Source organism: Nicotiana tabacum, chromosome 4 (assembly GCF_000715075.1).
Source record: "Nicotiana tabacum cultivar K326 chromosome 4, ASM71507v2, whole genome shotgun sequence".
Classification (NCBI taxonomy): Eukaryota; Viridiplantae; Streptophyta; class Magnoliopsida; order Solanales; family Solanaceae; genus Nicotiana; species Nicotiana tabacum.
The window spans coordinates 54008347-54021099 of record NC_134083.1 but is presented as its reverse complement, the minus strand read 5'-3'; the positions used below and the strand labels follow the sequence as shown (position 1 = coordinate 54021099).

Sequence of the window (12753 nt, the reverse complement as noted above, 5' to 3'; positions counted from 1 at the left end):
TACAATAACTCCTTCTTCCTTTTTTTTACTTTATTTTTTCTCTTTCTTTCCTTTCTTTCTTTTTCTTTTTGGGATAATGCATAAAATCCCTCTGAACTATATCCGAAGTTGTTACGACTCACCTTATTTTTGCGGGGGTCCTATTACCCCTCCCCCTAAGTTTTATTTTCGTATTGTTTTGCACCTTTATTGCTGACGTGGAGCACTGCGTGAGAACAACTCCTTCAAGGGCGTGAGAACTTAAAAAGGGGCCTCTAACCTATAAGAAATGGCCACGTGTCAATTCCAAAGCTAATTTTCAGGAGCTCTTCATCCCCATTTTATCACCCATTTTCAAGAGCTCCAAATCTAATTTTTTGTATCAAAATTCAATAAAAACTCGGCCAAATCCGCACCAATCAAGCTCAAATTTTAACTTCAACTTAACAACAACATCATCATCATACCCCCATTGATCAATTTGGCCAACAACCAAGAATTTTGACAAATCCATTTTTTTGTTCTTTAAGCTTTTTCAAGATTCAACAATTGTGGATTCGAAATTCTTTTCTCATTTTCGAATCTCATCTACAACTATAGATTTAGAATGAATTTAGCACTTGAATCTCAACTTTAAAACTTCAACGACGTCCGAATATGCTCAACACCTCTAAGATTTTTTCAAGTTCATACAAAAATAATTGTCCTTTTTATTTTTTTAAATACAAAATAATATTTCCATTACATTTGGAATTAAAAAGAAAAGAAAAAGGAAGAAATGAAATAGATTTAAAAAAATAAAAATAAAAATACGAAATTATATGTGGCAGCGTGTGTATTTCACTGCTTGCCAAATGTTTGGTTTTCTATGCCACGTCAGCACTTAGGGTGACATTTATTGCACTTTAAAAGGTTTAGGGTGTAATAGGACACCCGCAAAGTTAAGGTATATCGTAGCAATTTCGGTATAGTTCTGGGAGGATTTTATGTATTATATCTTTCTTTTTCCGTAACACACTTTAAAATTCAATATATAAAATGGGTCCGCCATGACTCGAGTTTACTTTGTTGAGTTAAAAACTTTTCTTTCCCTTTGAGAAGATCTGAAATGGAGGTGGGATTGACGGAAATTTATTGTTGGATGGATGGAATATCATTGACTAATCCTCGAATTTTAGTAAAAATTGGGCTTGTTCTTCGAAAACTAAAAAAATTCTAGCAAAAACAATAGAGAGAACTAGAAAAGATTAACAATGGAGGTTCGCCGGTCAAAAAACCTCTCTTGTTTTACCAGAAAAATATGATTCTAACTTGGTGTCAAGTTTGATTTCAATTCTTGAGTTTTTCTGTATTTTGATGATGTTCTGAAATATTTTTGATAGGCTTAGAAAGTTCTGCCGATGAAAATCTCCGACCAGGTTGAGCTCGTCGAAGAAAAAAAAAAAAAAAAAAAAAAAAAAATATATATATATATATATATATATATATATATATATATATATATATATATATAAGATAAAATTCGTAATAAATAAAAGTAAAAATAATATAAAAGAAATGATGTGGCGCAAGCTGGTTGGTGCGTGTCATCTATTGATTTTCTTGAAACTGGTGGTTATCTCAAAAGGTGGTATTTATTACAGTTCAAACAAAACCAGGGGGTAATAGAATCCCCGCAAAATATAAGGGTGCATTTGAAAAAACGGGACAACCTCAATGGAGTAATTATGTATTATCCCTTTTTGAAGCTCTTCCTCCAAAGTTTCTTAACAAAATTTAAGGTTAAAAATAAAAATGAAAATTTATTCAAGTTTCTTTTTTATTTTAAGCGAACACAAATTTTATATTATGCCCTTATATTTTACTTTTATCAAATTAATTAAACATTTACCAATCATGGTTGGATACACTTGTCAAATTTTTGTACTCGTGAACCCGTGGTCTCTCCGACAAATTCGATATTTTATGTACATATTTTTTAAATTTAATCTAATATTATTTGTTCGTACGCATGCTCCAACAAGTCTGAATAATGCATTTGGTTGAATGATGAGTTATTTTCCTAAAGAAATTGAGATCAATTCTCACTTAATACTTTCTTTGTTTTTCTTTTTTTTAATGGTGCACTCATGTTCTAGAAATTCTAGATTCGTCTGTGCTACCAATAAAAGTATAACCATTGTATAATTCATTATTTATTATTTAATCCGCATATTATAATTTCGAAATTATTATTTTATGTCTTATTCACAAACCAAAAGACTGAAAGTGCGTTCTTTTACGTGTACGGAAAACGAGCCATCCCGATATCGTGAAATTCAGTTAGGCCATCAACGAACTACCAAATAACACCTGCAATTCACATACTCCATTTTCAAACATAGAAACTCAATAGATACATTTTTCCTTTTAATCTTAGTCCGTATCTTTTCGGGCCATAACCAAGAAAGTAATACCCCTACAAATCATAACACACAGTGGTGCTCCAATATTCATTTTCCAAATTTGAAAAAGAGAGACAACATAAGAACTTTCCATTTATTCACTTGTACTATATGATTAGACCTAAGCCTAATACACAAATTAAAGCAGTTTCAATCCCTTGCCCAAAGGTCGTTTTAAAACTTTTAATCACCAATCAGCTAACCCCAAAAATCGAACTCGTACACGTGGAAAAGAAGAACAGAGGAATCGCCAAAAGGTTGATTCCTTATTGGACAGAGCTTATATTAACACTAGAAAAATATATGGCTAGTGGGATGTGATACTTCATATCTTAATTTTACTTGTTTACTAAGATCCTAGATTACAATATTATGAGCTGCATTTAGTTAAGCATAATAGAGTATTGGTTACCTACTAAATGGGAATCAGCGGACTACAAATTTTCACTATAAATAGACGTGAAAAGTTATCTTTATGGAAAGAATTAAGAAGAAGAAAACAAAATAAACCGTTTAAGAAAGAAATGGAAATGAAGAAGAGTGAAGCTATGATAGTAATGGTGGCTATGGCAATTGTGCTCTTAATTTGTGCTCCAAAGATTGTAGAGAGTGCTTTTGGTATTGACATAAATCCATGCACAGTGCCACAATGTGTTGCTGCATGCAAGAAAGCCTTGAATGTTAAGTACCAAAGTGCAACATGTGCCACTGGCCCTAGAGGAAAATATTGTATCTGCTTGGGATGATACTCGCTAGCTAGTATTTACTCCGTTTTGTTTAATATGGCAGTGGAAATAGTATTGTCATATAAAATGGAATAGAGGAAGCTAGTAATGTTTAGAATAAGGTTCCTTCTAATCCACTTCTCTTGGTGTTGCATGAGACGGGAGGGAAGGAAGGCATGTTGTTGAGTTTTTCTATATACTACTATATATAGTATTAAGCCAAATGTATTACTGGGTGCATTAGTGTACATGTATAATCAAATGACTATTTCAATAGAAAGTTTGCTCGTCCTTGCTCAGAATGTTGGCACTGCTCATTTCATTTTATTATATTTTCTTGATATTTTGATCAGATACTATATTAGTATTAGACATCGGTCCCCTATCGTACATGCATTGAAGAATATAATTATGGGTATATATATATATATCCTTAGGATGTTTCTTGGAAGTTTTAGCACGACAGATTATTCAATTGAAAATATTGCCATTTCTATGCTTTTCGGTTATTGGCTTCTGCATTTCCACGACATGAATTCTATCAGGTGTTAAAATCTCTGATTAAACACTTCTATTCTCCTTATCGTAAAAGGAATTCACATACTAAGCATTTCTATCCATGCTCTGAAAACAACATCATTGTATTTCGACCTTGATCCAAAGCAATAGAGATAACCTCCCAATTTTTCAAATCAATCAATGTGTCACACCTTCAAAAGTACATTTGCAGTTCTTTAAAAGTCTTTCCATGAGTAAACTAGTAATGACGTTAGCCTATAGTTAGTTACATTGACATTTAGGAAAAGCGGCACAGTTCAACTGAACGGCAAATGGATCTTTTATTTGTTAATCAGGCACATGACAATAATCATCAGGAGAATATCTGCAGAAGGAAACTAATGCTGAGTCTCTCTACAATATCATGGTATAACATCAAGCTATGCTGCTACTTTGAGATTTGGCAGAAGCATGATCACTCCATCTAGATACCCCCACACTAAATATCTTCTGCAAAATGTCCATTCTCTCTGTAACTAAAGACTCTTCTAATTCCTTCATTTGCGCATGTTGCTTCTCCATCATCAGGTTCAGAGCTTCGACATGTTTCATTTTACGTTGCAACTTCTTCACCTACATGTAATGGAAAGACACGTAAGTGATAAGCCAAGCCAACCAAAGATATTGAGGGAAGAACAAAAGTACCAGGAACTTAAGAAGCTAGAAAATGAGAAGCATGTACAGAGGCAGAGGATAATAAAGCACAAGTGTTTTAGACTTCTCTGAATATGAAGAAAGCTCTCAGGTCCAATTCCTGACCCAGTTTTCATTTTTTTTTTCTTTTTTCCAGAAAGGATTCTTTCATTTTTCTTTTTCTTTTGCCCGAAACTTGTTCTGGACGATAAACTTACCTGTGCTTCGACTAAAGTAGAAACCTGATATTCTACTTCTCTCTCTTCTTGATCAGCCAACAATTTGGCATGAGCAGCAGCAGCACCGAGAGCAGTTGCTGTTGCGGCCCTCATACGTAAAGTTAGAGGTATAGTATTTCTCTGGGAGACTGCCACCTCTGTTTCTGCAAGACAACATAACCACAACATTGATAAAAAGAGAACATAACCATGTTAGTACATGACTGACAAGTTGTGACCAAGAACCAACTTCTAGCAGTTGCTCCAGTCTGATTGGAAATTAAAGAGACAAAAATGATAACTATCACGGGGTAAATACTTGAGCTGGCAGGCTTTTCCTCCCCTTTAGCACTTTCGTCTTGACTCCCTCTGAGAATATGACAATACAATTTCATATAAAAGAAAATTTAGAACACTGTAATGATTATTTAGCCAAGATGTAATGAAATCAAGATACAACTATTAAAATGCTGAATATACATGATAGGGAATTCTACAAGAATAACTGCAGAGACTGAAACAAATGTTAAGCAACAAGCTGATAGTTAAAAACTCCCTGTATCCCATATTGTTTTTCACCTTTCACTTTTTTAAAGAATTGAAGAGAAGAGGAATGTCTTAATGTACCTTTCGGAATTACCCTCTGTGAATAAGTGTTAAGGTAAGCCAAATTTTTTTCACGTGTTCTAAATAGATAATATAGTGAATAATGAATAGTACCTTTTGGAATAAAAATGACCATTTCCGGAAAGGAGATATAGAAGACTGACATGAAAACGAATGGAAAGAGTATCAAGTATTCATCAAAAAAAAGATGGAATGAGAATTAGTTACCTCTCTGTCTCACTGATATCAGCAATTGATCCCAATCCATCATCATCTTCATCAAAAATGTCAGTTGAACACTGGTTTTCGTAGCAAAGGGCTGTAACAGCAGCCTCAGCTGCAGATGCTGTGATATGTGGACCAACAGCACCAGAGATCCGAGCTACCTAAATAGTACAGATCACCATTTTTTTACAAAACTAATAAATGTGGACATACAACAAAGCAAGACGGCCTCAAGACCAAACACCAATCGCGTTTCAGTAATTTACTTATGAAACCATAAAGCTACTTCTTTTCACATCTTGGAATGTTTAGAACAATCAAAAGCCACATGTAGCATTTTTTCCTTCTTGGGCTTCCTATTATCCTGTGTTTAACATTTCTTAAACTGCTTATTTGCTCGATATGCTTTCCACATACAAATAGAACATAATTTGATCAACTAGACACAATGGCAACAATGGTGAGTTGTGTACCTGTTTCATCAGGAAACTACTGGCTTCTGAAATTGGAGCCCTGCGTATTTTCTTGAGAGGAGGAGTTTCGGTTTCAGCATCTCCATTCTGTTGATGCTCCTGGTTCTGCTCATGAGATTGATTTCCAGGAGTTTCTCCAGACTCACTTATTGCACCTTGAGCTTGATCCCCGGTGCTTACCTCGCCATTTGTGTCCAAAAGTTTAATCTTTTTATGAATAGAACCAAGCATAAGATCCCCAAAAGGCAACTGTATAAGCTTTGAGATACAATCCAGTTTACTCTTTGTTTTGACATTTTGAGCAACAAGATCCCAGTCATCACCATGCTTCAGTGCAGATTCTAATAGGAGTAGGGTTTCTGCTTCAGTCCAGACAGCTTTGGAGTTCTCACCATCCATCAACTTGAACTCATCTGCCAATTTGTCCTTGTCATAATTACCACTTTTAAAGCACTTCTCGCATAAATTATAGCTTGCATTCTGGATAAAACAAAGAGAAGCAATCAAGACAGCTGCTATTCTGAGTATACCTATTTTCAAGCATCCTGTAGTTTTCCAACTACAAATTATTTCAAAAAAAATTGGCAGCATTCATAACATAAGTGTATACAAGACAAATGCTACAGATCAACCTGGCAAATCATCATGCACCGACATACACATCTTGTTTATTAAACTCTCTAAGTGGGAAAATATCATAAGAAACTGACAAGCAAGTGCAAAACAAAGAAACATGGTCTATTTAGGGGTTCTTAATACATTAATTTGAAGAGCCAGCGCCTTGTAAGTTTTTCTAAAAATTTAGCAATCATCAATACAGATAGTTCCATCAGAGAGTATGTTGCGTCTCGGGATTATAGCTTAATAGATCTCCTAACAACTTTTTTGTCTTTTGTTATATAAACAATTTTGACAAGAGCCAAGAGTAACTTATAGAAAGAAAAAACAATAATCAAACCATACATTGCAGCTTATCTAAGTCCTACTGATAAGCATTTAGGTCCAAAATTCCACTCGCTTTGTCACTAGCCTTTCAATAAAGATAGTCTCAAACAGCTCACTTGCTAAACCCAAAACAGAAATAATATATACACAACCAGTTACTAAGTCCACAGATACACAAAAAGTTTTTACAAAGACAACGTGATCCACCATATCATGCTCAATTCCTGATCATATAATTCTTGCACCAATATTGAGCTCAAAATGATAATTCTTGAACACCAAATTATGTTTCCATCCACTCTATTGCGATTAATACATAGTAGTAACTAGAATTCAAAATAAATAAAGAAAACTAGCAAAGAATGAAGTCAAACTACTCAAGAAAACTCACAAAAATACCTTGATGTACTCATAATGACCCGAAGCACACTGTTCTTTGCAACTATCACACACTACACTTTCCTTCTTTTGCTGATCCATCAACTCCCCATAAACATCCGAATAGGACGCCAAAGGTGACGCCTTCACTATACTATCTGCCACATCACCACTCCTCCCCCTGCCACCACTTCCGTCCCCGACGACCACCGGAGACGGAACCGGCACAAGGGGCTTCAAAGAATGAGGAGCTGCCACAACCCTAACCCCATGCGGGGCCCCTTCTTCAACCCTAATCCTCCACTTTTCATCCTCCTTATTATCCTCTTCCGCCGCAGCACCAATACCCGCCGGCGCTATTTCAGCATTACTAGGGTCAAAATTGATCAAACCCCACTTCTCTAAAAAAGTGAAAACCTTGTGGAGAGCACTTATGTCGCCCACTAATGACTTCCGGACCTCCGTGAAACTGAGCTTTCGGGTCGGATCCTCACGGTAGGAGGTAATAATGAAGTCCCTGTACTCTTTGTAAATCCTGGGTGTCCTTGTGATCGAACTGCCATCGAAGAATTCGCGTAATGATAGCCTCTCTACTTCGTGTATGCTTTGCCAAGAAAACCAACCTTTTTTTTAATCCACACAACAACAAAAAACAAAAACGTATAAATTAGAGATAATTTCAGAAAAATACAAAGAGAGGAGGGTTGTGTGGGTTACTTACTTGTGTAACTAGGGATTGTATAAAGGTCGTGGTCAGGCTCGTCGGAGGGTTTTAGGTGATTAGGGTTTTGGGAGCGAGATGTATCCATTAATTTGTAGTGTTAAAACCTCGGCATTCGTCGGGTCTAGTTGAGTCGTTCCGAAAGTGCAGGAGATTCACCTTTTTCAGTTCTTCAATCAATTCATATAATTCTAAAAACAAAAATAGGATGGTCTGAAAATTGTTTTTTAGATTGTTTGAATCTATTATTTTCTTCAAAGATTGTTTGAGTTTATAATATTTACTAGTCTTATGGTACGCGATTTGGGCGTGTATCCATGTCAATAAATATATAATTTTTTAACTTTTTAAAAAATCATATAAATATTATTAAATAATATATTTGTATTAAAAAAATATATAATTAACTAGCTCGATAAATAAAGTAATATGACTCTTTGTGATTATATTTTCACCAATTATGTAAATTATCTGATTGTCTTCTTTAATTCTCCCTCTCGTCAATGTCTCTTTCTCTTCTATATATTTGTTTTTGTTGTAGAGTGTCGCTTTAAAATGTTATACTTAAAAAGTAAATGAAAAGTAAATATTATTTGAGGACAAAATTAAAAGAGTTCAAATATAATATCGAATAAATTATATTCATGTTATGACAGTAAATTATGTCCAAAAAATTCACCATTTAACATTAATTAGCAATAAAATTGATCATATTAATATTTACTATCTCTTTACATAAACACCCATATCACATACTCCAACATTATTTACTCCAAGGGCAATGTAGAAAAAAATAATTAATTCATTCTTGAAATCTTAAAAAATCACTTATTTTGGACCACAAAAAAGGTCAAAAAATCATTTATTGTGGACCGGAGGAAGTATTGTTACTACTTCTCTTTCTATAGTTTCTCCACTTCTATGTTTCTTTGTCATATTTGTTGTGACCATACTTTCTTGAGTAGAAGGTATATTGAAAACAGTCTTTCTATTTTTTATAAGATAAGGACAATGTTTGCGTACACATTAGTCTCGTCAAACCTCACTTGTGAAATTACACTAAGTGTGTTATTGTTGTGATGGTTGAATAAAGGTGCATTAAAAATTAACAGACCAAACCAATACTAAAGAAAATCAAGACAACTTTGTCAGTTTTAAAAGTCTAATTTTAGTTCAACATATAAATTAATCATACAAGTATGAATTTTTCAGAATTTATCTTTAAGTTTTGGTTGTACATTTACGTTCAATAACACAAGTTGTTTTTTTTTTGTCCAAACTATCGCTATAGGTTGTCTACGATTGTGGTGTGTATTGACAACTTCTACTATGCAATTTCATTGTGGGTATTTCTTACTGAGCAGTATTTTTGTCTGTTAGTATTGCTTAATGAGCAAAATTTTGACTTTAATGGAATAGTAATTTGTGAAAATAGGTTCTTATTAGCTTGTTGTTCTTGTCAGTTAGTGGTACATTTATATGTTATGTGAGATTGATATGGTAGTATTTTAACTTCATGAAAAATTATAAAATGATATGAATGATGCAAAAACTGAATCTGTGCTTGTTCTGTTCATATTTTTAATGAAATTATAAGTGGTGACATTAAGGTTATTACGTAACAAATAAAGTAAGAAAATTTTAGTACAAAATAATTGTTCTCTTCTTTTCCTTCTAATGTTCAAAATATTAAAACCAATTTGGGTAATGGGTCAAATCAAATTGTGGATGAAATTAATTTAAATTGGGTATGGTCCATCTAAGCTTATGTGGCACTATAATTAGATTTTTTAATTAAATTTAATGCCATGTCATATTTTTATAGGATATTTTATAGGTTTTGAACTAGAACGACTTTTAAGTTACAAAGGTAAAATTGAGTGACTTTTAAGTGATGAAAAATAAATAAGTGACTTTTGTGAAATAAATGATAAGTTGTACGTAACCCGACAAATAATGTATAGTCGTGTCTTCCCCAGAGCGTCTTTAAATGTGATTTACAGTATAATAAGATCAATTTACCGTAGCTGCAAATTTATGTCTTCTAACTATTTAATGTATGAATGAGATTTACTATGAAAATACAAATCTTCTTTATCAACGGGCAAGTTTGAGAAAAAGAGACACAAATCCAAGATAAAACTTAAATGACATTAAGAAACTGAAAATTAGCATTTTCTCAAATATTTTACTGTTATACTTGTACATATTAGTATATCTCACTTTTTGCACCTTTGATTTCAAATTGAGATGATCTGAAATAACTATACTAACTTGAAACATCTTCAGCCCCCAATCCTTATATTAACCAGTATTGGAGCATTAAAATTTTGAGACAATTTCAATCTAACATCCGCATTTCAACTTAGTTTATCTGGAATCTGCTGTTTCAAATTAAATGCCCATTCAATCAATTACCAAACAGAAAAAAGTACTTGACTCATAGAGGAGATGGCTGAGAAAGCAAAGGGAATAGGAAGACGATTGTCACCACTAGAACTTGATGAGATGGTTAATTATGTAAAGTGGCTAGATATTTGTAAAGTGGTTAGTTAGTTAGTTAATTTGTAAAGAGGCTATCTTAGCTATTCATTTTAGTTAGACAAGTTTATATATATTGTTAATACAAATATCAAATAAAGTTGGTCGGTTCATTCCAGATATTTTTTTTTTCTCTCTTCGTTATGCATTCTCTCTATCTCTCTGACCTCCATTGTTGCTCGTCTCAAGCTTGAGCGAGGTGAGGGCGTGTGTAATCAACATGGTATCCGAGCCCGACCACTCCATTACGATTATCTCCTCTATTCATTATCTCCTTGATTTTGCCCTAATCGGTTCGATTCCTACGGTCAGTTTCATTTTGCCCTAATTCGAGTGCCTAAGCAGGGGCTTCTTCTTCTAACAGTGTAATACTAGCATAACTAGTTTCAATTACTCATGGTTGTGGACGATTTGAGCGATGTAGCTAGTACAGCAGTGAATGTCGGAGTTCAAGGAAATTCCGGAATCAATCCAAGCGATCCTTTGTATTTGCACCCGTCGGATAATCCTGGTGCTATGCTTGTGTCAACTCCTTTCAGTGGAGTTGGTTATCGATCATGAAGGCGGAGTATATTGCGAGGTTATCGGTTAAAAATAAACTAGGGTTTATATATGGTGAATGCAAGCGTCCAGACCCCCACTCGTCCACATTTCGTCAGTGGGAGCGATGTGATGACATGGTGACCTCCTGGATCCTCAATTCTCTCTCGAAGGACATTGCAGATAGTGTTGAATATGCGAATGATATTGTGGAGTTATGGATTGAGTTAGAAGATCGATATGAGCAAACAAATGGAGCTAGATTGTATCAAATCCAAAAGGAAATAAATGATGCATCTCAGGGAACCCTTGATATCACCAGCTACTACACTAAATTGAAAAGGCTTTGGGAAGAATTGAGCACTTTGAGTAAAAGGTCTTAGTGCAGCTGTAATTGTACTTGTGGTGCCAAGGAAAACTTCTACAAAGCTGAACAGGATAGGCGGCTAATACAATTCTTCATGGATTTGAACGAGACATACACTGTAATTCGAGGAAGCATTCTCATGATGAACCCATTACCAACATTAACTCAAGTTGTTTCCTTGCTGATACAAGACGAGAAACAGAGAGAAATCAAACCAAACACTCAACTGTTTATTGAGTCCACATCATTGAATGCCACCAACTCTAGGTCCAACACCTACAGGACCAATTACTCACCCAACAATGGCAACCACGGTGGTTATGGAAGGGGAAGGCCCATGTGTGACTACTGCAAGAAGCCAGAGTACACTAAAGACAAGTGCTATAAACTACACGGCTACCCCGACAATTCTGTATATTCACGCAATCAAAAATAAAATCCCAATCAAAGCTTCAATCAAAATCAAGGTTTCAACCGAAATCAGAGTTTTAACAAAGGAAAAAAGGGTGGTGAACTCCTGACACATCCTGCAACAAGGTAGAGGAAGCTAACGACCTGACTGAAGATCAAAACATCAGTTTATCAAAGGAGCAATATGGACAGATCATGAATCTGCTGCAACACTTTCAATCTGGGAATGGAGGAGAACATGTAAATGCTGCCAATTCTATCAATGGAGTTGTGAACTTTCAGGTATAGTAGTCTGCACTTCCTCTATAGATTTTGGTAAATTGTCCTGTAAGTGTTTCAAAAATAAGACTGATTCCTGGATACTAGACTCAGGGGCTTCAAATAACATGACCTTTAATATGTCCCTACTTACTAACATTGTGACATTACCTTATCCACTCCTAGTTGTCCTCCCAAATAGCTATAAAGTAAAAGTAACAGAAATTGGCAGTGCAACACATGTGCCTGACATCACCCTACATAAAGTAATGTTTATACCCTCATTCAAATACAATCTAATTTCCATTCACTGTCTAGCTAGTTCCAACCCCAAGAGCATAGTAGCTTTCACTAATCATCTTTGCATTCTACAGCCCCTTCAATGAAGAGGCCTCTGGAGATTGGTAAGGCTTGTGATGGTCTATACTTTCTTTGCCCAAAGTGTTTGAGAAACAAGTACTCGGGTTCTGTAGTCAATAATTCAGTGTCTTGTCTTGATAATGGGACTCACTGCACACACAACTCACTCTTCACGGTCATTCATTTTTATATAGTTCAATTTCCACAAATAAGTGTGTATCTTTCCCCTTTGTAAATAGTTCAAGTTCAAGCAATAAAAATCAGAGTCATAATCTGAATTCTAGTGCATCCACTGGTTATGATATGAATATTTTGTGGCATAATAGGCTAGGGCATGTACCCTTTGTCAAAATGAGAGGGATCTCCTCTAT

General features: G+C 34.7%; 2 protein-coding genes across 2 annotated transcripts; one reads left to right on the top strand and one right to left on the bottom strand.

The window, feature by feature from the left end:
• Positions 1-3814: 3814 nt before the first annotated feature.
• On the bottom strand, positions 3815-8150 carry LOC107815401 (SWI/SNF complex subunit SWI3A). Its single transcript, XM_075251863.1, has 7 exons — positions 7906-8150; positions 7206-7807; positions 5862-6341; positions 5392-5549; positions 4877-4926; positions 4558-4721; positions 3815-4279 (listed from the first exon to the last, which is right to left on the bottom strand). The coding sequence occupies exons 1-7, from the start codon at positions 7991-7993 to the stop codon at positions 4082-4084; spliced, it is 1740 nt and encodes a 579-aa protein (XP_075107964.1). The 5' UTR covers positions 7994-8150; the 3' UTR covers positions 3815-4081.
• Positions 8151-10356: 2206 nt separating this feature from the next.
• Positions 10357-11369, top strand: LOC142179926 (uncharacterized). Its single transcript, XM_075250821.1, has 2 exons — positions 10357-10452; positions 10986-11369. The coding sequence occupies exons 1-2, from the start codon at positions 10357-10359 to the stop codon at positions 11367-11369; spliced, it is 480 nt and encodes a 159-aa protein (XP_075106922.1).
• The last annotated feature ends 1384 nt before the right edge of the window (positions 11370-12753 follow it).

Coding starts and splice junctions, on each gene's coding strand:
- LOC107815401 (XM_075251863.1), bottom strand. CDS start 7,993: ATGGATACATCTCGCTCCCAAAACCCTAATCACCTAAAACCCTCCGAC. Junction 5,550..5,861: donor GTAGTTTCCTGATGAAACAG/GTACACAACTCA, acceptor TGTACTATTTAG/GTAGCTCGGATCTCTGGTGC. Junction 4,722..4,876: donor GGAAAAGCCTGCCAGCTCAA/GTATTTACCCCG, acceptor GTTGTCTTGCAG/AAACAGAGGTGGCAGTCTCC.
- LOC142179926 (XM_075250821.1), top strand. CDS start 10,357: ATGGCTGAGAAAGCAAAGGGAATAGGAAGACGATTGTCACCACTAGAA. Junction 10,453..10,985: donor GGCTAGATATTTGTAAAGTG/GTTAGTTAGTTA, acceptor AACTCCTTTCAG/TGGAGTTGGTTATCGATCAT.